At 36.5% G+C, this 25,169-nt stretch overlaps 1 protein-coding gene across 4 annotated transcripts in view; it reads left to right on the top strand.

Moving 5' to 3' along the window:
• LOC135323465 (poly(A) RNA polymerase GLD2-like) overlaps nucleotides 1–25,169 on the top strand; it is a 49,975-nt gene that overhangs the window by 13,066 nt on the left and 11,740 nt on the right. For all 4 annotated transcript variants that reach the window (XM_064500720.1, XM_064500722.1, XM_064500721.1 and 1 more), the window contains 5 exons: nucleotides 2,568–2,637; nucleotides 6,255–6,331; nucleotides 9,754–9,882; nucleotides 13,933–13,976; nucleotides 20,413–20,549. In XM_064500720.1, the coding sequence (XP_064356790.1) occupies nucleotides 2,568–2,637; nucleotides 6,255–6,331; nucleotides 9,754–9,882; nucleotides 13,933–13,976; nucleotides 20,413–20,549 (457 nt within the window). The remainder of the gene's footprint in view (nucleotides 1–2,567; nucleotides 2,638–6,254; nucleotides 6,332–9,753; nucleotides 9,883–13,932; nucleotides 13,977–20,412; nucleotides 20,550–25,169) is intronic.

Here is a 25,169-nt window from a genome sequence, read left to right on the forward strand (position 1 = left end):
CTATAGTATAATCATACCTATAAGACTAGACTACATGTGCAGGATGCTAAAAATCTTTCTGGTATGTACCATGTTTGAGATTAATATTTTGCACAGTTGCACTTTTTTCTGCAAAAGAAAGAAGAGATTTAAGCTGTTTCTTCTGAAATTATGCATGAATGGGTTACACATCAAAGAAGACTAAACACTTTTTTAAGTGACTGTGTTCTTTTTCACTACAACTGAAGTGGCATCTGTGATTTTTTTGTAGACATACCAGTTGTTGAAAATTGTGGAGCAGCTATGTGGAATTCTTTGCATGGTGGTTTTTGGCCCTTCTCGTCATAGCAGCAAGATCAGATATTTAGTTTACTAAGGCATTTATTCAATCTGAATGTATCTTAGAATTCCACAGTCTGTGTATGTGGCTCTTCCCTGGTATTTATGAAAAGTAATGCTCGTGCACAGTAGAGATTCTGGTAATGGCACCATCAGCGTGAGCCAAAACGGAGGTACTCAGCAGCAAGTCACTGCCTTCTAACATCCTCTTTGCTCTGTTCCACCCTTGGAGAACAGACTGGATTGGATGGGGTGGGTGGGTTTTCTTCTTCTCTCCTTTTTCTTCCCTCTTTGCCTGGTTTGCCAATGTGGCATGAGTACCGTCAAGGGTTGGGAGGTGCTTGCAGACAAGCATATCGCTTGCAGACAAGCATATCGCTTGGAAGGGGATTGCCACTAGAATGAATCCAGTGAAGTTCTGCAGGGATCTTTAGAAAGATCATAGCAAGGAAAATGAAATTATTATAGCATGTGTTTATGTGTGTGCACATGTGCACTTATCTGCCATAGGCAGCGTGTTGGCCACCTTTGTCTTAAATCTTGCAGTGCAAGGCAAGAGCCAGAGAGCTCTGCATGCTTTATAGCCTCACATTCAGAGTGTTCTGGGATGCTGGAGGAGGGATGCTTAGATGTGCCTGTGGGTACAGGTAGGGAGAGGGGACACTTGTACTGAGTTGTACTGGATTGTGCAGTCAGTGAACATGGATTGGAATTCTTCTCAAATGCCAGTTGTAATATTCTTCCTTTAAAATTAGTAAGCTTGTAACATTATCTCTTTTTTGATTGCCAGTCTGTGTGTTACTTAGGATCAAACAATGAATTCCAATTCAGATAAAGGGTTACAAAAGGGCAGACCTGTCCAAACATGCAGCTCCATTAAACTACTTCCAGAAAGCCTCAAAAATAAATAAAAATAAAATTTGTTTTTAATTGAGTATTATACTGTAGGGTTTTACTTCAAACCTGAAGTTGTCACCCAAATGCAATATATAGCTGATACTCTTTAATCACGGTTGCTATCCAAACTGACAGAAAGAAATGCCCTTTTTCTCCCCAAAAGTGAAGATTAGCTTTTCTTTAAGGTCATTTTGTAATCTACACTGCTCCTACTTTGGTCATGCTTAATCATACTAATTTTAGCTTAATTTATTCAAATAAGGAGGAAATATATAATGTTAAATGTGGTCAAATTCAAGTGGTCCTATGTTTTGCGACATAAGATAAATTACTGAAACTGTGTTGTTTGGCCAGATGCATACTGTTAAACTAGGGACGCTGCTTTTCTCTCTCTTCCTTTTCCACTACCTTCTTGGGCACATTTCTTGTTAAGGATTATGGTCAACTGCCTTTTATCTGAATTGGGAAATCAGAGATGTTAGGAAATCACAGATAATGTGGCTGCTACAGGAGTTTTGGGGAGCAAAGTGCAAAGACGCACTTGGTGGCAGGGCTTAATAACTGTAGGTTTGGATGGCCTGGCGCTAAGCCTGCATGTCCGTACTGTGTGGATAATCAGCTGAGATGCAGTCCCGTGATTGTATCTCTTGCATGTCCTATCTCTATTAAAGCAAAAGGCAAATAGAGTTTATCCCATCTTTGGTGGAAAGTGGTGTCATAGCTGCAAATCTGATGCCTTATTTTCAGTATTAATACAGTAGGAAACATCTTTCTTGGTACGTATTTTGTCAAAGGAGGAGTTTGTAAAGGAAGCTTTAAGCCTAAGCTATGTGTAGTGAAGATACAGTAAGGTTAACTTTTTTACAGTAAAATGCATCACTTCAACTGTAAGCACACGACATGATTAAAAAGCAAGCAGATGATCATGTGTCACCTCCACAACATAGTGCCAGCTTTAGGCATCTGGCCATCTAGGATGGGTCTGTTCTTCCTCCCTTTCTTTTTGAACTGTGATTGTAATTACTCAGGATTTGTATTATAAGTACTGCTCAGTAAAGGCATTGTAGAACTGGGCTCTGTATGTTTAAATTTCCTGAATATACATAAAAATCTTCCTCTAATGCTTTTTTGTTGTTCTTTTTACAGTTTGCTAGATTGTATTTTTGCTGCCAGTTGCTAAAGGTTACTTAGTTTATCACAACATTTATGAGAATATTTTTGCTACGTTTAATAAGCTGTTACTCGCATAGCTCAATAGGCAGTTTTTTTTTGGGGGGGGGGGTTGTTTTTGTTTTTTGTTTTAACATCAGCATTTTGCATGAGACTTTAATTGGATGTTTTCTCCCTTTCAGCAAGCTACATTGAGCGACCTCAGCTGATTCGAGCAAAAGTGCCAATAGTGAAGTTCAGGGATAAAGTCAGGCAAGTACTCTGTTCAAGATCATTTCTTAGACTCTGATACAGGAAAGTATTTATGTATTGTGCATGTGAGTAGTTCCGCTGAAGTCACGCTTTGTTTGTTTACGTTGTACTGTAGTAAGATTGCAAATTTGTACAGCTAATGTGCAGTGGTAATCAGCTTACCTCCTTGATAGCCTACAGCAGTTTCTGTGGTTGGGATGCTGCTTAGTTTCTGTGATGTGAACTAATAACATTATTTGGTGTATTTCTATAGTCAACTTGTGTGTGGTAGACTCCAGTTAACAGATGCTTCCTCACAGGAAGATAAAGGTGGGAAGAAAACTGCTGTGAAAGATGGTTTAGCTTTCTGTACAGACATCTTAAATATTGAGCTACTTAGGGAGTAATTCACAGTTTTTTGTATAAACACTATAAAACAAGCCTTAGCTCTTGTAATGACATTGTTTTCTTCATTAAAAATGTGCAAACTATTCATTTTAGGAGATTATATTCTGCTCTTTTCTAGGGAGGTATTCTGTATTTTAACAATGTGTAGTATAACATGCTCTATTCACAGCGTTAGGTGCTGATTTGGTGGCCTTTTTTAAAAGAGGGAAGTAATTGGACAGAACTGGATGTGTTGTATGTTATTGTATTCATTGTACTTTGTTTACGAAGACATGAAAACAATTGAGGGGTGCACTGGAATAGAGAACCATGCCGTCGTTATCTTGGTGATAAGAGTATCTGACACTGAGTTTAAAAAAAAGTACAAAGCACTTTCGGAATCTGAATAATGTTCAAATTTTCCTATATTTATAGGACTACATTGCATAAGAATTATGTATATTGCCTTCATGCAATAGCATAATTTCACTATTCTTAGTAAATAGGACTTTGAACAACTTTTTTGTGTGTAACTGTCTTATCCTGCCCACACACTTCTAAAATTCTGCAACGCTGTCTCTCTGACCTTTAAAAAACAAACCAACCCACTTCTCTGGTCTCTCTTTGTGTGGTATCCTTTTATTGAAGCAAAAACTCTGCTGTGATAGAACTGAATCTGTTTTGTTCACAATTTGAACTAATAAACACCTTCCAGTTAAGCTCTTGCATTTGAGATTATATAATGCTTTTTAGGGTTTTGCTACATACTTTTTTCATTTACCCATAATCCCATATTTACCTCTGTGTGGTTGCCTATCTTTTAAAGATACAAATAACGTTTGTCTAATAACTTTTTCTTTTACACAGTACAGTAGCTTGTTTCTCCTATACTTTCTGAAAGTATTAAACTTGTCAAGTTAAAATTTGGGTATACAGCTTGCCTACACACAACAATGCTAGTCTTTCTATGGATACTTTAAATGATAAATTCCTGGTAAAAATCTTGCAGAAATGACGGAGGTATAGAAAAATATTTTTTTCCAATTTTAAATTGGGCTTTAAAAAGAAACTTAAATTATGGAAGTGATTAGGTGAGAAAATGGACATTCTTTGTAGGCATTTATAGTCCATACTATAGTCATTTGCAAAAAAAGTGACAGTCATAATATTCATATACTTACAGACAGGATTCGAAGAATTCTTTCCCTCCTACTAACTCAAAGGATATCTTCTCAGACTAGAAGCTGCCCATTACATTCTGGGGGGAGAATAAAAACAGTACAGTTCACCATTTGGTTTTTTTTCCCTCCTCATCCCCATATCTTTCCCTTATGTATCTTTTCGCTTCCACCCATGTTTTGTCTAACTATCTGTCTCTTTCCAGTCTCTTACCAGCCTCTTCCCTGTGTTTTCCATCTGTTCATATACACACTCATTCACTCTTTCCAAGAGATCTTGAAAAATGGATTGGATACTCTGTATCCAGGGGACTAAACCTGTTTTAGCCAAAACCAGAAACTAAATGTGAGAAGCTTCCTGTCAAAGCCAATTTTCTTGAAGCCCAGCTGCTGGGGAAGGCGGTAGAATGCAATGGATGCCATCTCTGCAGCCAGAGCCAGATTGTAGTGTATGTGTTGTCCATAAATGCCTGAAAATTACACCTTGCCTGCTTGATTTGATTTGGCAAAAGAAGAAAAAGGAATCAGTTTGGTTTTGTTTGTTCTACTTTTTGATCTTGGAGGCTTCTTAATGTCCTAACAGTAAGGGAAGGTCACTTGCACATAAAGACTTATTATCTCTATTTTTTTGTTGTCTTTTGCAGGAAATAATTATAATACCAGCTCTGTTACCAGTCAGGCCTTTGATTAATTAACATTTCTGTACTGCAGAGGATGCAAAAGCTTTCTGTTCTACTGCATTTGATGTGCACTTGACTTTTTTTTCTCCCCTCCTTTAGTGCTTTTGGTAGAACTTGAGTCAAAACAGTACAAATCCCTTTTCAGTTGCTGTAACTGCAACATTTATTAAATGCGTGTATTAAAGTACAATAGAGCTACAATAGAATTTGTTTAATCAACATCTGGTAATAAGTGATCTTGCCAACTGGAATTAACTGGAATTACATATGCTGCCTGACAATTCTTTACTATATTTGCACCTATAAATAATGGTCTTATTGGTGTTTGTGCTTATTTTAACAACTATCAAGCAGTAGCTCAAGCTTGTTTATTTCCTGTTGTGTTATTGTTTACTACCCTCTCAAAACATCTAAAAAATCATGTTTAATTTTTTTAATCGTGTAATATTTTTGATACAAAGGATGTTTTAATGTAGTTAATCTCAAAAATCTGTTCCGTATATTTATGAATATGAATAGTTGTATATTGCAGATACCTACTGTTTTGTCAATATGAGGCCCTTCTTGTTGCAAGTTAAAATGTTGTTATAGCTTGTTGATCATAAATTTGGATATTGTATCTTGAGCACTGTATTTAGGCTGCATATGCAGTATGAAATTCAGATTATTTGGAGTGGTAAAATAAAGCAGGTAATACTTGTTTGTTGTGCTCTTATTTGCTGTTAACCATATGAAACAGTTACTAAAAATTGCATGCTCTGAAACTGTTAAGATGATTTTCACAAAACATGCACTGTTTACTGATAAATTTCATTTCAAAGTGCTTGTTGCTTATCTGTAACAGAGTCGAGCAACAGTGGGGTACTGAAATGTCGTGTTAAATTGGAATGTCTCAGGAATAAGAGTAGTTAAATTTGAAATGTGTAAGGAGATTCTTACCTTCTGAGCTACTATAGTTAGTTCTCCTTCTCAGTTCATTGGTGGGCTATGATAAACTAAAACCTCAGAGAATCCTGCCTGGCATCAAAAGATGTTTTATCAAACCCACTATCTGTAGTAAAATCATGTATTTGAAGCCTAGCTGGGAAAAAGATTTGTTAAAAATCCAACAATTATTTGATATATTAAGTTGTCCTAAGGTCTAAACTTAGTTCTACCTGCATCTTCCCCACAACAGCCACATTTTGATAACTATGGAATTCAAGTCTATAATTGTACCATACACAAATACAAAATGGAAATCATAGCCTTAAAACTCTTACTGTTTGAAGAAGAAAAATCCTAGAACATTGTCTTAAAGTTGTACTTCTTTACCTCTTTCACTAGTGGTAATAAATATTCTGAAACTGAATGCCGTAACATTTAATTCTTTTCTTTTTCTCCTTTTCCATAGCTGTGTGGAGTTTGACTTGAATGTAAACAATGTTGTAGGAATAAGAAATACATTCCTTCTGAGAACCTATGCATACAGTAAGTTTTTGATATATTTTCTTATTTCTGTGAATTTTTGCCTGCAGTTTTAGTTTGTATTTTAGTCTTGATAAACTAATAAAATTCAGTTGAATGTATTATATTAAGTTACCATGTATAATTACTTAATTAGCTGCATTAGATAGCTTTAATGTAATTTTTTGTTGCTCTAAATGTATGGAGAAAAACATCAGCTAGCTATGTTTTTAATTGAATATTATAATATTCAGAAGATGATAAAATATCTTCATATTAAGGTCCACATATTTATTACAACGGCTGCTTCAGTCTTCTGCAGATAATGGGGTGGGGGAAGAGGAGCAGAACCAAATACATTATTGTATTATTCCCTTTGTACCAGTGATTATAGTGTGATACCATTTTCTGTTTCTTTTATTTCCCTGCAGCCACTGATAGGTATGTGTGACTGATAGCTAGCTGAGGCTATGTCTTACAATACAGAGTCTTTCCTTGGGAAATCTGAAATGTTACTTCAGTTTTTAGACTAACCCCAAAACACAACTGGGTTGTGTCTCCTCAGTAGTTTGCATTTCAGTGGGAGACTGTGGAACACACATCTAAAGGGGAAGTAATAAAAACAGCACTCTTAGTGCTAAGCTAAGCTTTTGTTGTTTAGCACCATGATGTCATTTGGCAGATAAATGCATAAGGAGCAGACCTTGGGCTAATGCCTCTAGGTCACCTGCATTTCTCCCTTTACCACCTTGTTCAGTTTTTGCATACATGAGTTCCTTTCTTTTTAGGGTAGGAAGTTATCAGTACAAGCTATGCTTACTAACTACTTTTGACTAATACTTAGAGCAGAGTAGTTTCACAGTGTTGCATATTCAGAGGGGATCTCATCCTGGAAAAGTTATTTAACTGTAACTTCCTCATGTACCCAGGAAGGCATCCACCTAGAAAGAGATTTCCTTCTAAGCTTAAATAGTTTAGAAAAGTAATCTTTGTTACAGCTATAGGTATGGGGTCACTTCACTAAGTCTAATGTTAACATTGTTGTTCCCAGTTTCTGCCACTGGTTTCTATGTCTCACCACTTACTCCTCTCAGCAAATCACTATAGGTACAGGCAGGAATCCAGATGGTAAAAAGCAGTGGAAGGGGTCTATGTGGCCCAACTTTTTTTCTTTCTTTCTGCCATGGTGTCCACCTTTATAAGGACTGCAGGCTCCTTAATATGCTCAGTCAAAATTAACTTAATGTCTCCTGATGATAGTGATAAATATTACTATTTTCTTGAGGTCAAGGAGTGAGTTACTAAGGGAGGCTTTTGACTGAAAAGATAATGTGCAAGACCTTCATAAAGAGGCAGTCTTTGTCAAGCATAGTCCTCTCTTCTTGGGATAAGACAACTCTCATGTGGCTTCAGGCAAACAAAAACAAACGAAAACTATTATCAGACATCTAGTCCCTTTACATACTTTTAGAAGTCATATCAACCAGGGTGGGTAGCACTAAAAGTATTAGCCTGCTCACTTAAAATATGCATGGCTGAAGATCTTCAACCTGCTTGCAAGAAAAAAAAAATACCTCTATTATGTAAGATATATGGATATTTTTGTTCCATGGAGTTAGATACTCAAGCAAACAAGGGGCTGGTTAACTTAGTGAGCATGATAAAAAATATTTATAAATATTTCTGTGGATGCTCTTCTGTCTTTTCCAAACCAGCCCTTCTATGTTGGTGCATCAGGTGCTGTAGAAGAGATCAAAGATTATATGACTAAGTGGAGCAGAAGGTCCACAGAAGGAGAAAATGTAGGTAGATTAAGTAGAGCTAGTAACTGGAATGTATTGCTTTTGTGTTATCAGTTGGTCACCTAAGGAGGCCTGTCTGGAGTAAGTCTGCAATTCATGGGTGGGATTTTTCAGTTAGAGTGGAAGCCAGACCTTTTAGTTTTGAGCAAATGACATTCCCTCAAGAAAATACACCGTAATAGATTGTTAACTGATGTAAGAATGTCAGGAAAAACTTACTGGTAGTGTTACACACTGATTTCATTATATATTAACGACGAATACTAGCAAACACAAAACCTGATCTCAAAATGAAGTTAACTAAAGTGAAATCCTTTCCATTGTGATGCTCAAAGAAAAGTCCAGTTTAGAATTTGAGCCTATTTGCATTTGTCTCATGAAAAATCATGTTTCTGTTATTGAGAATGTTGTTGTTATTGTCTGTATACTAATTCTTCTGCATCTTATTTAGTAACAGTCAGAATTTTTAATCCAACCACTAGTGAATGATGTAGAGGATCAGGTGACTGATGGAAAGGGTTTTTGTTTTTAAGAAGTCTTCCAGACGTAATTCAGGACATTCATTTCAAGAAGAGTGCCATGTTCAGGAGCATGTCTGCTGAACCATTGTGAATAAGTTGTAAGAGGCAGTTGGTTTGACAGGATTTTTCAGAATAACACAGAACACAACTGGCGCTGTTACAGAAAGTCTCTCTTGTCCTGGATGAAGCAGTTGTGAGTTATGTATTCATGTCCTGATGTTCAGCATACCAAACTTTGCACAAAGATGTCAGGGTAAGAAAGATATTCCAAAACACGTGATTATCTGGTCCATTGTAAGGTGGTTCACTGGGCTGATGATCAAATTCCACATATCTGCAAATAATAAATGAAGTATGCTGTGAGCTCCCTATGATATGTTGGTTAGTAACATCTCCCTAAAATGTGTTGTAACCTTCATACAGAAGGCTACCTACATTCTCCTGCAATTCGGAAGTTCAGAACTGGAATGTGACTATAATATTGGTGTCTTTCCTGATGAAAAGGATAACTTGATTTAATGTGATATTTTATCTAATAGATCTCATCTATGAAAAACTGCTGAGGACCAGGTAATTTTAGAATTAGTGTTTGGATGCAGTGTTTACTGCTTTCATGGACCCTGAGGAAAAATTAAAAATAAGTTCTGTGTCCTGCAGTCAGAAGAATTTTTTTTCTCTGTCCTCGAAGCTTATATAATCTAAATAAAAAATTTACATTTGGTCTGTCCTGGAATGTTTCTTAATTCAGGAAATTTGTACTGAGAACTGGAGGGAACTGCTGCATTGACTGGCACATCCAGTTTTGTCTCATCTGCAAGTTACCTGGCATGGCCCTTGTAATGCATCTGTGGATCTTACTACCCAAAAGATATTTTCAAATGCAATTTTTTTTCCTTTTTTTTTTTTTTTTTTTTTTTTTTTTTTTTTTTTTTTTTTTTTTTTTTTTTTTTTTTTTTTTAAGATGGACAGTAGTTGTAGGATAACTAAGTAAAGTCTATAAATGGCTTACAAGAGGTAACTTTAGAGTGCAAAACAAGTGTCATATTGATCAGGTGGCAATAAAAATTAATTGATCACTGTCTAGTTATTGTGCTTTTTTGATAAGTATTTATTTTACTTACAGTTGAGAATCGAGTTCGTCCATTAGTACTGGTTGTTAAGAAGTGGGCGAGTTTTCATGACATAAATGATGCCAGTCGTGGTACTTTAAGCAGCTATAGTCTTGTATTGATGGTTTTGCACTATTTACAGAGTAAGTATTTTTTGCCTTTTGAAACTGTTCCTTTAAAGTTTGTATTTGTGTAGTTTTCCTCTTTAATTTTAAACATCAACAGCAATCATTTTCCACAAGGAAAAATCTGAAAACAAGGTGGTGTTTTTACTCCCTTTCCGTAGTGCTGCATTTTTATCTAAGAAGTGGACCTCTTCTCTGGAGTCAGAGTTACCAGCTTAAAAAAAATCAATGTACCTGCAGGATGTTGTGTAACTATAAAATAAACTCAAGCTCTTGTTAGCAAAAACCTGCCCTTTTTAGATAATCCACTGTGCAGTGGGTAGCGAATTATTTAGTAATTCCAAGAGAAAAAGCTAAACGTCACAATTTCAAATTTCTTGTATTTGGGAAATTCCAAGAAAATTGAAGGGACAACAAATGCTGTGAGGTGACTTTTCTCTGTTTTGATAAACCAAGGACTTAACATGGGAGCATATATATGCAAGAATGCACATATAGTTAGGGGATTTTCTGATTACTGTCTTCTGTGAGGTGACTGCTGTCTCATGAGAAGTTGGGACTGCCAGTGGCAGCATCTTTTTTTTTTTTTTGTGACTTTAATATATCGACTGTGACTAATATATCAAAACACTGAACTTTTGTCTGGAGCTGAGAAGCCTTACTTGTGGAATTAAGGATCCCTGTTGACAATTCAAGGAAGCTATGTAGTCCAGTAGTGTTCCTAAAGAATAGATTGAAATGAGCTCATCTCCCTATTAGTTTCGGTTATTAGAGAAATCCATGTTTGTAATTTTGTAAGTTGCAATTCTTGCTTAAGACTTGCATAAGAAACCATTTAGGTCAGTATGAGATTCTCATTTATTGGGAGACAGGTGATTTCAGAAGGGTAGGCCAGGGGTAGGACATACGTCTTGTGGAGTAACATGAATGTAGAAGTATTTTCTTAATTCCTGTCAGTTCATATATGGACTTTGTATTTTGCTGCTTATATTCATTCTTTGCTTTAATATTTTTGTAACATGCTGATTGTTCATTGTATTTATTTTAATAAGTGTATTCTTAACATTTTATGATCACAGCTGTAGATAAACTGTGTACATTTTCATTTTAGATTTTTCCCTTTGTCAATCTGTGTAGTGCTTTTTTTGTTTGTTTTTGTTAATTGGATAAAAAGAGACAATGATTCTGTTTAGTTCCTTTGACAGCTCATTTGGCCTGGAATATAGATACCCACTGTAGAGTGGGTGGCCAAGGGTTTAGTAGTTCCAAGGCCGTGCTACACCCACTCTGTGCTAGGCCTGGAAGCTTTTTATGACAGTTGACTCAAGCTGGTAGTTTTCTTTCAGCTGTACAGTATCTGTAGTGTAGGACCTAGGAAGGCATTTTGTCTGTTTGAGATCCAGTAGGGTTACTTTTGAATTCTTTGATCCCTGTAGTGTGTGCATATTACTAATGTACCAGTCATCAGGATAGTAGGATGTAAGTCAGTCTATACTGTGCCTATGGCCTTTTCTCTACGTTAGCTGTGGTGGTATTCCATAGGTTTGTTTCTGTGAAAAGAAAAAGAAAATCCTGCAAAGTCTGTTACCACAGCTCTGAAACAATATTGTAGGTGATAGATCTTTAATATAGGTTCTTAACAACTATAAAAAAAATGAATTGTTTATCGGAAGAGTTGAAATGACAAATCGACTTAAAAATAAAATGGCCACACTGATGATTAGATACAGAAGTGAAACTGGTGAGCGCTACTGGGTGCAAAGATTGCTATGCAAAGGTGAAGCATGTGCAAGAGATGAGGAGAAGTATCCTTACACTGTCTAGCAATTAGTGACCATCTTAACTGTGACTTGGTAAGCATTTGATGCTGCTGGTATTAGGCTTTTAGTGGAAGCAGGCCTTTTCACTTGGAAACTTACCCTGAAAATATACTTTGAGAATATTACAGTAACTCTGGAGACTGGGAGTGTGGAATTTCTTAGGTGCTGTGTGCAGTCATGAATAGCCAATTACTGAGCTGTGCATAAAAGTAATGCACAAAAGGGAAGAGAGTGGGAGTTGCAAGCAAATATAAATGTGTAGGCTTGCAGTAATGTTAATGACTGCAAGCATGAGGGCATTTGCTGTAGTCATCTGTGGCAGCTGCCACAGCTGTCTGGGGAAGAAGAAGATTTGAATAATTCTTTTCATGCAGAACTGTGGGATCAGTCAGCTGCCGATAAAGTATCAGCAGTCTGAGGCCAGAGGTGGGGATTTCTAACCTGTGCTCCATGAGCCCTTTCTGCTAAAAGGGCCGTGGCTCTAAGCATATATCTGGTGCCAGCTGTTTGAATCCTAATGTTTTATTCCTTCAAGTTTTAACAACTTTTTCTCATTTCTACTGCGTGTATATGGTACTGTTGAAAGCAGCTTGTGTCCTCAGAATTTGCTAGTAGGGCTTTTATTGATGGTACTGGGCAGGAAAACAGTCAAGAATAAAAGCTTTCTTTTAGCAATAAATATGGTCTCTCTTCATTAGGCAAATTGCTTTCCTGTACTACTTAATCTATTTCCATTTTCTTATCATACTAGTGTGGAAGTCTTTTGACCTAAGGTTAGTGTGGCTTGAGTTTATTTCGTAGGTACATCAATGTTTTGTGCATGAACTTTCCTCCAGGTAACAGGTCCAATTATCTTGTACAGTAGGAAAAGAAAAACTCGGGTGGCAAATGCTAGTGGTAAGTGGGTAGCTTTTCCCCTTAACCCTGTCATCTTAATGCATCATGCAGACTCAGAAATTAACATGAAGTATCTTGATTACTCATACTGCTCAGATTTTGTTGCCTGTTCTTTCAGTATAGGAGAGAATTGGAAAATATCCAAGATGTTGTAGAAATAAGACTCTTTCATATTTCCAAATGCCCACAAACAAAATAAAATGATTATTAAAGCAGCTATGATCATATTAACTAGCAGGACTGCTAAGAATATAGTATACTCTTTGAAAATATCCCAAGCATGCTTTGAGAATTCTGCTATTCTAGTTTTTTTCGTCCCTATAGAAAAAAGATGCTTGAACATCTCTTCCCTTGTGAGATCTTGTTTCAAGGGTGAATTAAATCCCAAGTCAAAGTCCTGTGTGTTGAACATAATTATCATTTTCCCTAGTGAATGATATAGACCAGTTTTGTTCAAAAAAAACATGCCAATGAAGTGACATTCAAACCTTACTACCAAGGGTGATCTAACAGTTCTGTAGCTGCTGTAAGGGTTGAGTGAGGTGTGAATGCTTTGGGATTTTTTTTCTGTCTCTGTGTATCTGTAGCACCACCTGACCTGGGAGATGATTTTTTTTATCTTGTTATTTTTAGTATGCAATATGTTTTACCTGCCCATGAGTTTCATAAAAGATGAATTATTTAGTTTCTTTTGTATCACTAGTGTCTTTATAACCTTTATCTTGCTTGCTGTTTAGTAGACCAGCTAACAGCATTAGATTGTATCTATTTTTTTATTGGGGATTTTGCCAGCAATGGCTGCTAAATATGTTGGGTGTTTTAGCTGTAGTTCAAGTTACTTTTGAAGACTCAACATTTAAAAAAAAAAAAAAAAAAAAAAAAAAAAAAAAAAAACTTTGCAGGTGAAGAATGTGTACTTATTCAGAATCTGGAGACTTCCCATGCTTTGATATAATCAGACTATATTACATGGTTAAAAAAAAAGAGAGAGAGTGTGAAGAAATGATTGACTGCTCTTTAGAGAGTCTAGGTGAGTTTCCTATGGCCTTGAATTAACATGAATTTTAAAAGGCAAGTGGTACCCAGCTACTGTAGAATTTTTCTTGTCTTCTACAAATAGCAATATCTTAGTAATAGCTTCCCTTAACTGAATTAACTTCTTACTCTACCATAGATAAAATGTAGTAATAAAGATTTGTGGAATAAGTTTTATTTTACAAAATGCATGAAAGTGAAGTTTTGAGTAGATGTTTCTAACATGGAATTTCAGACCAACCCTTTGGTGTAGCTGATATGATATTGTTTCCTCTGAATTACATGAATCACAGCAACTTTAAACTTTTTTTTATAGCCCTACCTGAACCCATCCTTCCATCCCTCCAAAAAAATTACCCAGTAAGTGTTTCTTATGAATTATTACTACATCATATATGTGTATGAAGATTGTCTAAAATATATGAATTCTTAAGCATCTATAATGGGTTAAGCTAAGCATAGTCTGTTAAAATAGTCATTAATATGCTGAGTGTGAACGGTTGGTTGCTACTTTTGATCATTTCTTTAGTGAAAACAGTTTTTTAATATATGAGAACTTTACACTCGCTTGATAACTAGTGCTGTTCACCAAATTCTCTCTTTGCTAGGCTGCAAATGCTCCGGTGTCATCTGTAACTTTCTGACTGTTATTTCTTAGTACATTAACTACTGTTGTTTCCATCTGATTGTGCTATATCAGAATTTCATAACTTCCAACAGCTGTTGAGTTGCTTGTGTCATCCAGCTGATATTTCTTGATTCAGAGGATTAATGGTATATGTTTCCTAAGGAGGCTCTTGCGACCTCACAAAATTGGGCTTCAGTTCATACGTGAAAATCCCTTTTTCAGACTTTGCTGTTATGTCCAGATTATACTCTGCTGATTTCCAGAGAACTGTGTGGGTCTGTATGCTTTGATCCTTGGCAAAATCAAGGCCATAACTAGTGATCCTTAATCTAAGGAAGATTACCTACAAATAACAGCTACCCTCTTAAATACTTGTCTGGGACAAAGGAGCTATTGCTGAATAGTTCTAAGCAACAATTTGCTTAGAGGAATTCCTTGTTCCTTCCTCCTCGCCGCCTTCTCATGTATCACTTCAAATTTATTCTTTTTCATAGACAGAGAGACCAAATTATAGCAACTATGTGTGTGTTTAATATTGCTGATAATTGTGCTGAGTTAGTCTCCGAAAGCCTTTCTTTCTTTTTGCATACACTTCCTATTATGCTGAAATGGGAAGAATTGATGTCACTGTGTATCCAGGAGAAAGACCGTGATGTCAGCCAGCTTGGATAATTAAGATAACTAAGATACAAAAGGCTTTGAACTACAGTAAACTGCAGTTTTATCCCTATTTTGTAATCCTGTTTATGTGTACCTTTGTTAAATCTTTTTGATCTTTTTTATTTTGATTTTTTTTCTGCTATGCACCTTCTAATTTCTTCATTGTTAATGCTAAAAGCATTTGAAACTGTTTTTCATTTCTTGCACATGTATCTAAATCTCTTTTTTTAATTACCAGATTTGCTAATTATACTTGGCTAAAGCTCATGCTGCAGTATTTTAAGTTTTGTGTGGCTTGCGATTTAAAGAAAACTGTAAGAATCAGTAGCTTCTGATCTCTTTATAACAATTATTCAAACATTTATGTTTATAGAGTTTGAACTGTGTAAATGCTTTTAGAGTACTTCACAAATACTAATGGTTTAAATGATTAAAGCAAACTGAAAATTTTGAATTTGTACAAAGTGCAAGGGTGGTTCTTGCACCCTATGAAAGTGGTAAAACTTGCAGGTTGCTGTGTGCTTTCTAGAACACTGAGATAGGAGTAACATTTTATTTTGTTTTAACATAGATTTGTGTTAGTTATCTTGTGTTTGGGAGGACAGACTAAATATTCTAAGATTACTAATAAAAATATTTTATATATTCTATACCTGCTTACTATGAAACCAAATCAAACCTATGGATTGATTAAGATACTTAAATTACGCTAGAAATTTGCAAATATATTTTTGGTCTGCTGTCTCTGTTAAGGATATAATTAAGTGTTTAAATAAGTGCTGTAAAAGTTACAATTTTAAATTACTGATATTACAAGTAAATTTTAAATTTAAAATAAGAAATACACTAGAACAATTCTGGTTTTACTTTTAGCTTACGGTGATAATTACAAAGCATGGGAAAATGTCAGTGTCCTAAGAAATGATATATTTTACTTGTGGCTGTAGCTGGTCAAAGCAGTGTACCCATTCTAATGCTACACAAATACTATGTCTCCCCTTCTGAGACACAACCTTTGAACTTAAAATCAGCTTTTTTGCAAAATCAAATTTGCAGCTTTAACTGCAGCTTGAAAAGACTTCTGGGCTTTGAAAAACTGCCTGTTCTGAATTGCAGGTGTCCCGCAGAAGAGGCGTATGTGCCTCAAATAGGAAACAAGAGGCAGATTCTCCGATTCAGTATATCTCTTCCACAGACCTGTGCGAGTGCGAAGTGCTGAAGGGCTCCCAGCTCTGCCCACCCGCGGGTTGGGTTGCCGTGGGGAGTCTCCGGCTGGCACAGAGCTGATGTCTTGCAGCTGCGAGTTTAGCGGGAGCACTGGGGTGCAGCAGAGGTGGGAGCCCAGCTCTGGGTCTTCCTGGCTGGCAGGTAGCCCCTTCTTCTCCAGCCTGACCGCTTAGACTAGAGTAGCCCACAAAATCGTTTGATCGGTCCCAAAGCTTATCGAGAACTTACCTCTGAATTAGGACTTTGACAGGTGAGCCCAGGGGAATCTGTAGTGGCTTAAGGCACTGCTTGTTCTGGTTGTTTTGCCTGAACATCTGCCAGAGGTAAATGTTGCGGTAACTGACTGGGTGTCAGAAGGCAGTACATGCCAGAGTGTCTCATGTGCCAGGTTACAGTCTGGCACATGGGTTAAATCCAGATGGAGGTGGGTTTCCACTAGTACGCTGGATTGGGAACTTCAGTGACTCTAGCGTGAGCATGCTTTTGTTTCTGCTGTCTCAGTTTCACAAGCAGTAGTGTCTTGCTAAAGGATGGTGCAGGAGATGGGATGATGCTTAAGCTACTGTAGCTACTTCAAACATTGGGAGTCAGTCCTTAGTTAGGTGCAGTTTGCTCCCCACTTAGAATTGCACTTTTTTTTTTTTTTTTTTTGATAAATACTAGTGAAATGTTAACTTGTCAGACTGGAGAAAGGTAATTTTTGTAAATATATATGCATGTGTATATATGAATACAGGTACCTATCAAAAAAGGCAAAATATTATGCTGATGTTACCATTATAAACTTCTTTTGGAGGAAGAATCTTGTACAGTCAGTTAAGCTCATTTTACATCTGAGTATCTTGATGTATAGATTTTTTGGATGTACACTTGTATTCTTTTCCAGTGTGTAAGGGGGAAAGAGAACATGCGTCAGCATTATTGTAGCTTGAATATGATGCATTTTGCTGAATGCTAGTCATTCAGCATACAGAATATGCAGCCAACCAAGCTAGAGGAGAGGTCTGGCAAAAAAAAGGGGGGGGGGGGGAAGGAAAAGCTTTGCATTCCTTTTTTCTGGAATATTTTGAAATGATGAATAGCTCATTGATTTTTTTGTTTGTTTGTTTTCCCCCCCACCCCCCTCAATTAGCTCCTGAGTTTCTTTTACATTTCTTAAGACGTTATGAGGCAAAAGTACAGCAAGCAAATGAGGGACTAGTTCTCAAAGACATTGAATTTCTTGCCTTGTTGCCTTCTAGAGCAAGTTAAGAAGGGAAAACTTGCAGGAAAAGCCGACTTGAAACTGAGCTAATTTTAAGGATGCTTTGAAATTTTCTCTCATTACCAGCCTCCCTTAGGTAGATTATCTGTAATCTGTACCTTGCTCCATTTATCTAGTTATTCCTGGAGTCCATCTAGCAGGAAGAAAAGAACTGTTATCTTTGTTTTACAATAGGTGAATGAAGGTGGGGAGAGGCTAATAAGGTTTCATGGGTTGTCTGTGGCAAAGCAGAAAAATGAGCCCAGATTTCCTGTGGCCAGTCTGTCTTATTCCCTGGACACTGAGTGATTGCACTGTTAAGAAATGACCTTAAACAGGCTGTATTGTAGGTTATTGATGTATTTTGACAGAAATTTTCATTAAATCTTCCCTATACCCTTTCTCAGGTTAAAGCAATAATTAATTTGGTCTTATATGTAAAAATTTCTAATCTGCTAATAGCAATTTCCTCCGTAGCAGGCTTGCTGTATATCAGAAGGACAAAACACTTCTTTCTTTTTCTTCTCTACAAGTGGTGATCAGCAGCCCTCAATGTTTTTTATTTAAAAAAAAAAATAGAAAATTTAGGAATTGCATCTTTTCTGCCAAAAGTGGGAATCTTTGGATGTGGTCTGTTTCCTGCTCCTCAAATGAGTCCTTCATATTTGCTGCAGTGGTGCTTACACAACTTTTGATCAACTGTAAATTCAGTGAAGAAACAGGCAAACTGAATATTCTGAAAAATGCCTTCATTTGGACTATACTTCTGTCATAATCACCATTTTCAAAATACAGTTTTCTGATTATAAAACTGCAAGTTTTCCTAACTTCATGTTGTATCAACTGGCAACAAATCAAATTGATAAAATGTTTGGATAAAATGGTCCTTCCTATCCATTTGCTCTTCTCCATTTTCTGGATTTAAGCATATACATGCACAAGAATGCAAGTACATCTCTTTTTTGCCATAAGCTTTATTACAATAATAGCTGATATATTGGTTTTTGCTGTTGTTACGGCAGTTACTAGTTCATTGCTTTCTTTATTCAAATTTAAATTAATACAACATTAATACAAATTAATCTTGATTAATATATAAAAATGTAAATAAAACATAGACAATATCCTTGTTTCCGTGTTTCAGTCACATTTAATGCCAAGATAGCTAAGAAAAAGCAACATCCTCTGCAAGTTAGTAATAGTACTAAAGAAAATAGGTTATTTATTATTCTGAAAAATAATAACCCATAGTCTTGTGTTTTAGCTGCTCAGTATACTAACCTCATTGCAGTGGCAGATTTTTCTTGCAGCTGAGAGGTTTTCAGTAATTTGAATATATAGAGCATAAAGGAAAACTCGTTCAGCTTTTCAAAAATGTCTACTAATGCTAGTAAGTAAATGTTTGGTGGCAGTAGACATCTGTCATGGTAACTTCCCTGCATTTCTGTTTTTATCGTTAAGAGTCAACAGCCCTTGTTCTCGTTCCTCTTTTTCCCCATGTCCATTTCCTCATGAGCTGTTATAATGCTCATACTAGGTCTATTTGTTATGACTCTTCTGCAACTTTCTGTGGGCATGGGCAAGGAGTGGCTTTCACTCCAGTAGGTATCTGATTTACCTTAGGGTCAAAATCATATATAATGTACAATCTATGGAAAGCTTCTGTTCCCCTTTTAGATCTTTAAGTATATGCCGTGTATCTACTTTTTATGTCCCCCTCCATGCTTTTGGTGTGTTCTGCTGGATTGTAAGGTGTTAAATTCTGAGCTCTGGTAACTGTCATAGCATTTTATACACAAAATTCTATGATGTGAGAACAAAAGCCCAAATTTTTTACAGCTGGAAACATGGCCCTTTTTTAATGGAAGATGTGTTGTTCAAGGTCACAGAAAATTTTGCTGGAATTGGCAAAAAGGACAAGAGTCCCAAACTTTCAAACCCTACTGGTTTGATCACTAACCACATTTGACTCGGAGGAAGCATTGCCTGGTGTGAACATGGAAATAGTATTACAGTGTGTAGTGTTTTCAGTAATACTGTAGTACTATAAAGTTAGAAAGTCATGCCTGATGTTACTCTTTAAAACAAGAAAGTAGGGGAGGGGGAGATACACTAAGAAGACAGAATAGGTTCCTAAATTTGTGTGTGTGTTGGGTTTATTTTCCTTGAAATACACAAGGCATTGTGGTAAAATGTAGCATCCTGGTATTATCAACTTTTCAAAGCAGAAGATATGTTCTCTTCTTGAACTTACAGTCTGTCAGAGGAACCTAAATGATATAATGGACATTTAAGCAGTGTAGCAAACTTAAAGCAATGTTAGTTTAGTCTTGAGCAAGGAACTTTCTACACTGGTAATGGTGATTTTCCTTTTTAGCAAACCTGCAGTATTTCTGAAAGAGAAGCATACTTCAGCTTAAATGGTAGGGTCTGTGTATTCAGGTCTGTTGTATAACTCACCTTTTATTCTTTCAGATAGCTTGGATAGAGGAGGTGCTGCCACAATCTTTGGACTCATTATGTGGGAAGATGCAAGTTTGTTAGAGCTAGTGGGGTTGACATGCAAATTGAATTCTGTGCTGTGGGAAATAAGTCAGGCCCTCCTTTTGGAGTGAGTGTTTCTATACTGCAGGTATGGAAACTTAGTGATACCTGCATTAGCTTCACACACCCTATCTCAGCTCAGCTGCAGCCAGCTCAGTGCAGGCTGCCTTACTCTGCTTCTGCTCATGTGGTTTTACTAGTATGCAAGCACAAGCTCAGTTCAGAGGTGTTTCTGTGTTAAAATTCTTAAGCAAACAGAAGATAAGGGATGGTCTCACTCTCATGGGCAAGGTGATTCTACCTGAGCTCAGTGGGAGTAACTAGTATGCAGCACAGCAGCACAGGAGAAATAGAGCTTTTTCATTTTAATTTGTACTTGAAATTCCAATAAGCAAATGAGAGGCAGACTTTTATTGTTGTTGTTGTAAGTAAAAATACATGCCAAGATTAAAGCTGTGTGTGTGTATATATACTCTCTGATTTTATTTTGACAGGACTCTTTTGATCCTACTATGCAGTTGCACCTTGTTCATCAAGCCCCATGTACCATTCCTCCTTACCTCTCAAAAAATGGATCAAGTCTTGGAGATCTGCTAATAGGCTTCTTTAAATATTATGCCACAGAATTTGAGTAAGTATTAAACTCATCTTAGCATTTTGAAACATGTAAAATTTTGCTTTCTTCTGTTTGATACATCAACATCTTAAGTCCCTTAAAGAGGAAAGAATAACAGCAATGCAGAAGTGATAACTGACAGAGAGGAAACAAGTGAAAGGAACTGAGGACAGTGGGAATGCTGATATAAATAGTGTTGTCTAAAGTCTTTTGATTAGTGAAGCTACTTATTTTGTAAAATAGCTGCCAAAAGTTAGATAGCTCTGTCCTTCTAAAATAGCTGGATTTCTTTTTTATATTACACTGTTTTAAAACTGCATATGCCTGTGCAAGAAAGATCTACTCTTAGTTTTAGTTAAAGGTATTGCTTATGATCTGGAATTACTTGAACCCTAATAGCTGCACTTGTTTTCTGTCACCCCAAGGCAATGGAGGTTATTGACCAGATGACTCATTACTTTAACCATAACAGACATGAATATAGGCCATTTTTACTGAGGAATTCTCCCATATCTAGGTGGTTCACTAACCTTGTTGGTTTGCTAGAATCTGAGTTTAATTTTGTCATCTGGACTTTCCTGTGAAAGAGAAATAGAAGACAGACAAAGTTGTGAGAGAATCTGAAAAAACATAGATTATGAATGTTTTAACAAATTATTAGTTGAGAATCTCTTAAAGATTGCTTGTGCATATGAAACATTAGATTGTTGTATTTAAATAAGCTTAAAGATCATTTAAAGACTTTGTTCAGGCCATTGATTCATACATGTTACTGTCTATTTTGTATATGTCTATCATAACTGTTCTCTGGAAGGGGAACAAAGTGTATGACTGCTGATGATATTTGTTATCATTTTTTGTAGTGTTCATATCCTACATCAGTGCAAGAAATTAATCATCATGAAATCCTTCAAAGCAAATATCACTGGGGTGTGCACTGCGTGTGGAATTTGTAACTTAAATCCATATGGCCTGTGGCAATTCATGAGCTAATTGCACTTTGTGCGTGCTTAAACCTGATCTTGAGAGATGTTCATATAAAGGGCTTTCCTTTAACAAGTTCTGCAGAGAAGAGAATTGTCTTTTGTTCTAAAAGATTTCATTGGGTTGCTGTCTCTTCAGCTGCCCAGGTGCTGTTTGCTAAATGCATAAATTATAGGATATTGCTGTGTGGTCCTTAAAAGAACATCCTTAAGTTCCTAATTTGTGTAGGACACTAGATGCATCCTTTGCTACTCATATGTATAATGAGTTGTTAATCTCATCCTATCAGGAAGTGATCTATTTAGTAAATATTTTTCCACTGGGGAAGAAGTTTCTGGTTTGCCTGTGCAAACTAGCAGGAAAAATCTTGTCCAAATCTGGGAAAAATATCTAATTTTACTCTCCTTGTTCATGTGCCTGTCAACATACAGCCAGGAGCAGATTTCTGTGCAAGTTGGGAGCTGGTCCCTGTTTCTGTTGCTTAAAGGATTTTTTTTTTTTTTTTGGTCTGCTGTAAGACATTGAGGATGCACTAGGAAGTATGAAAAATGTCAACACTGCAATATCATTACTTGAACTGATGATAATCCCTGATTATTATTTTTAGCAATGATCATCATCTAAGGAAAAGATGTTACCTAAATTTAATCTCAGAGGCATGGAGGAGCTTCTGGTTTAAAAAAAAAAGGCTGAAAAGATTGAGGGGCTTAGTGTAGGTATAGAAGCAGAAGAAAAGGGAATCAAAAGGCCTTTGGACCCTCTAAAGAAGACTGGAATGCAAATGAAGATTTGAGGGCATCGATATGAAAACTCACTAGAGGAAAAGTTAGGATAAGTAGAGAATGACAATAGGATAGTTGCTGAAGTCAAGAGAAGAAAATATCCCCCCCCCCCAAAAAAAAAACCCCAAACCTGTGATGAACATTTTGCCAGTTTTTTCAGCATTAACTATCTGTTAAATATTTAAACTTTGACTAGTGATGGTATGCTAAAAAAGCTATAGAAAATATTCATAAAAATTCCTATGTTGAGAATGTTATATAGCTGAGAAGTCATATAAGGAAATGACACACATAATGCAGCAACCTATGTTATTTTTAGCTATTTTTCCTATGGAAATAAAACTAAATGAGTTGTTCTGTTCACTTGGCCATGACCCTCTGTGTACCCCTGATAACTTTTAAACATGGTTTGAAAGGAGCAGGGTGCAGGTCTTAAAGGTATTAGACTTCCTTAAAGTCTTAGGAAAATTGGTAATTGGATGGAGGAGAGAAACCCAAATTAGTGCCCCTGCTCAGGAGAAAGCAAGCAGAACATGGTGTTTAAATATTTTCTTGCACCTGATAGCCAGCCACTGAGAACCAATGTAGCTCCAAGCTATCCGTAGTGTATGTTATCTTTGCTTTGAGGTTGCTGCTGGGAACATGCTGGGGAGGATAGAATTATCATTAGAGGTGGGAATGAGGATGACAGTTAAATACACACAACACAGGGCTCTGTTACTTTTGCGTTTCGCGGAACTAGTGTTTTACTCCTAAACATGTAAAATATTTTCATTGTTGTAATGAATAATTTTGTCATTCTTTGCTTTTCCTGTAAGACATTTACTAGTGCCTTTTTTATGTGCAGAATTTTTGAGTTTATATTCCAGATAACATGACTGTTAGGTTAGGTCACATCTAAATGACCTGTACTGTGCCAGTGAACTTTTGCTTTTGAACTGTAATATGTTTGATAAAAAGATTCCTAAAGAAAATACTACTACAATATTCATACAAGTGACTTTAGTAGATTCCTATCTATGAAGTAGGACACAGAACTACAAGGTTTGATACACAGGATGTGTTTTGCTGAAAGAACAACTTGCAGTCAAGAATGATCAGATAATGTGTGATCATCATCGTTTTGGACAGAATGAGTCACTGAAGTTACCTGCCTGCAATGCTTAACTGATCACCTATTTGCATGTATTGGCTGGGAAGATGGAGACATGTTATTTTAAATTTCCCCCTCAGTCCGACAAAGGCCAGTAGGTATTTCCATTAAAATCTTTGTTATTTTACATGAGGTAGTGAGTAATACTTAATGGCAGGATGGGACCAATGAGTGGGGCACAAAGGAAGAAACAAGAGCCTTTAATGCTGTGCGGCCTTAAACAAGTTTATCTCCTTGTGCTGTGTTTTCACCTTTTGCTGTTTTATCTGCTTCATTTATTTAGACTGTAAGCTCTTTCAGAGGAGACTGATTGCCATGTGCTTGCACAGTGCCCATCCCACAGTCCTACTCTGGGTCTTTTGGCTGTCTGTATAGAAAGTAACTTTTCTCCCCTTCATAAGTTATCAGCAATGTTATTTGGAAATCGCTGCACGTGTTGGACTCAGACACCACATCTGGCAAAGCTTAAACAATCTGCTAGCACGGTTGTGTAACTCGCCTGCCATACAGCTACACAAGTCTCAGAGTCTGCATAACACTTCACACGATTCAGCAGGCTGAAAGTATGCTTTTAGTGCTGTTTTAGCTTTCAGTATTTCATGTTATCAGAGCTCTGCTGATTATGCAGCTAATCTGATAAAGTATAAAAATGTGTGGAGGTGTTCTCAAAAGAAAGTATTTGGAAGCTTGTCCCATGTTTACCAGGCCCTCTCACAAGTGTCTGATTTCAGTTGTGCAGCTGTGAGTGAAGGCAGCAGGTTTTTGCTTGGCTGGCTTTTCACAAAGTGAGACCTTGAAGCAAGGCCTTGCTTCTCTATCCTGAAGATATTGCTGGGCACTAGAGATTATCATTTGGGACCCTACTTCTTTTCTATTTATTGTTTCAAGTTATGTAACAGTTGTTTAAGTTCATTCACTGATGAAGATGTATTTGTTTGGATGTGATAGAAGATCAGTTTTATTATCTTGACAAAATATATTGCTGCTCTTAGCTCTCCTCAGGGCAGGATTGGTCATGTAGTAAAGTGATCATATTTTTTAGAAAAAAAAAATTGCAATTTGTACCCAGTTTAATGAGGGTATTTATGCAAGTAATTCGAGCTCATAAGAATGCTCAAATACTACTTGTTTTAGCCAAACATAGATCAAATACTCTGTTGCATACTTTTTTACTGGCCTGGGTGTTTCTGATTTCTTAAACTAAGCTTTTGGACAAAGCAGAGGATGTGAACAGTCAGCTGCTTCTGCTCATGACCAATGTTCTGGAAGTGCAGTCCAAGTTTCTTCAGTGCTCAAGTCGTTTGTTTATTTCTTTTAAGCGATTCATCTTAATTTCTTGTTAAACTTGTCTTGATGGCAGGTTTTTAAAAAGACCTGATGGCTTGATGTACAGCAAAGTAGTTGCTACTTCACAATATTTCTGATTCTCACAAATGTGGTCTACTTTGGGAATTAGGAAGAGTGATGGATTAGAATGAAAGCTTCCTTTGCTTTGAATCTTTGAATGCTAGAAATGACCTATCTGTTAAAAAAATCAGTACAGATGTAGATGATCAAGAGGAATCTAAATATACACAGACATGTGTGAATAAATAATCCAAGGTATCCTAAAGTATGCTTCATGTGCTCTGTCCTGCAACCTTTTGAAATATCAAAAAAAAACCCAACCCTGTTCATATTCTTAAATAGAAGAAGAAGAATGTGTATGTTCTGCTG

Source organism: Dromaius novaehollandiae, chromosome W, assembly GCF_036370855.1.
Source record: "Dromaius novaehollandiae isolate bDroNov1 chromosome W, bDroNov1.hap1, whole genome shotgun sequence".
NCBI lineage: Eukaryota > Metazoa > Chordata > Aves > Casuariiformes > Dromaiidae > Dromaius > Dromaius novaehollandiae.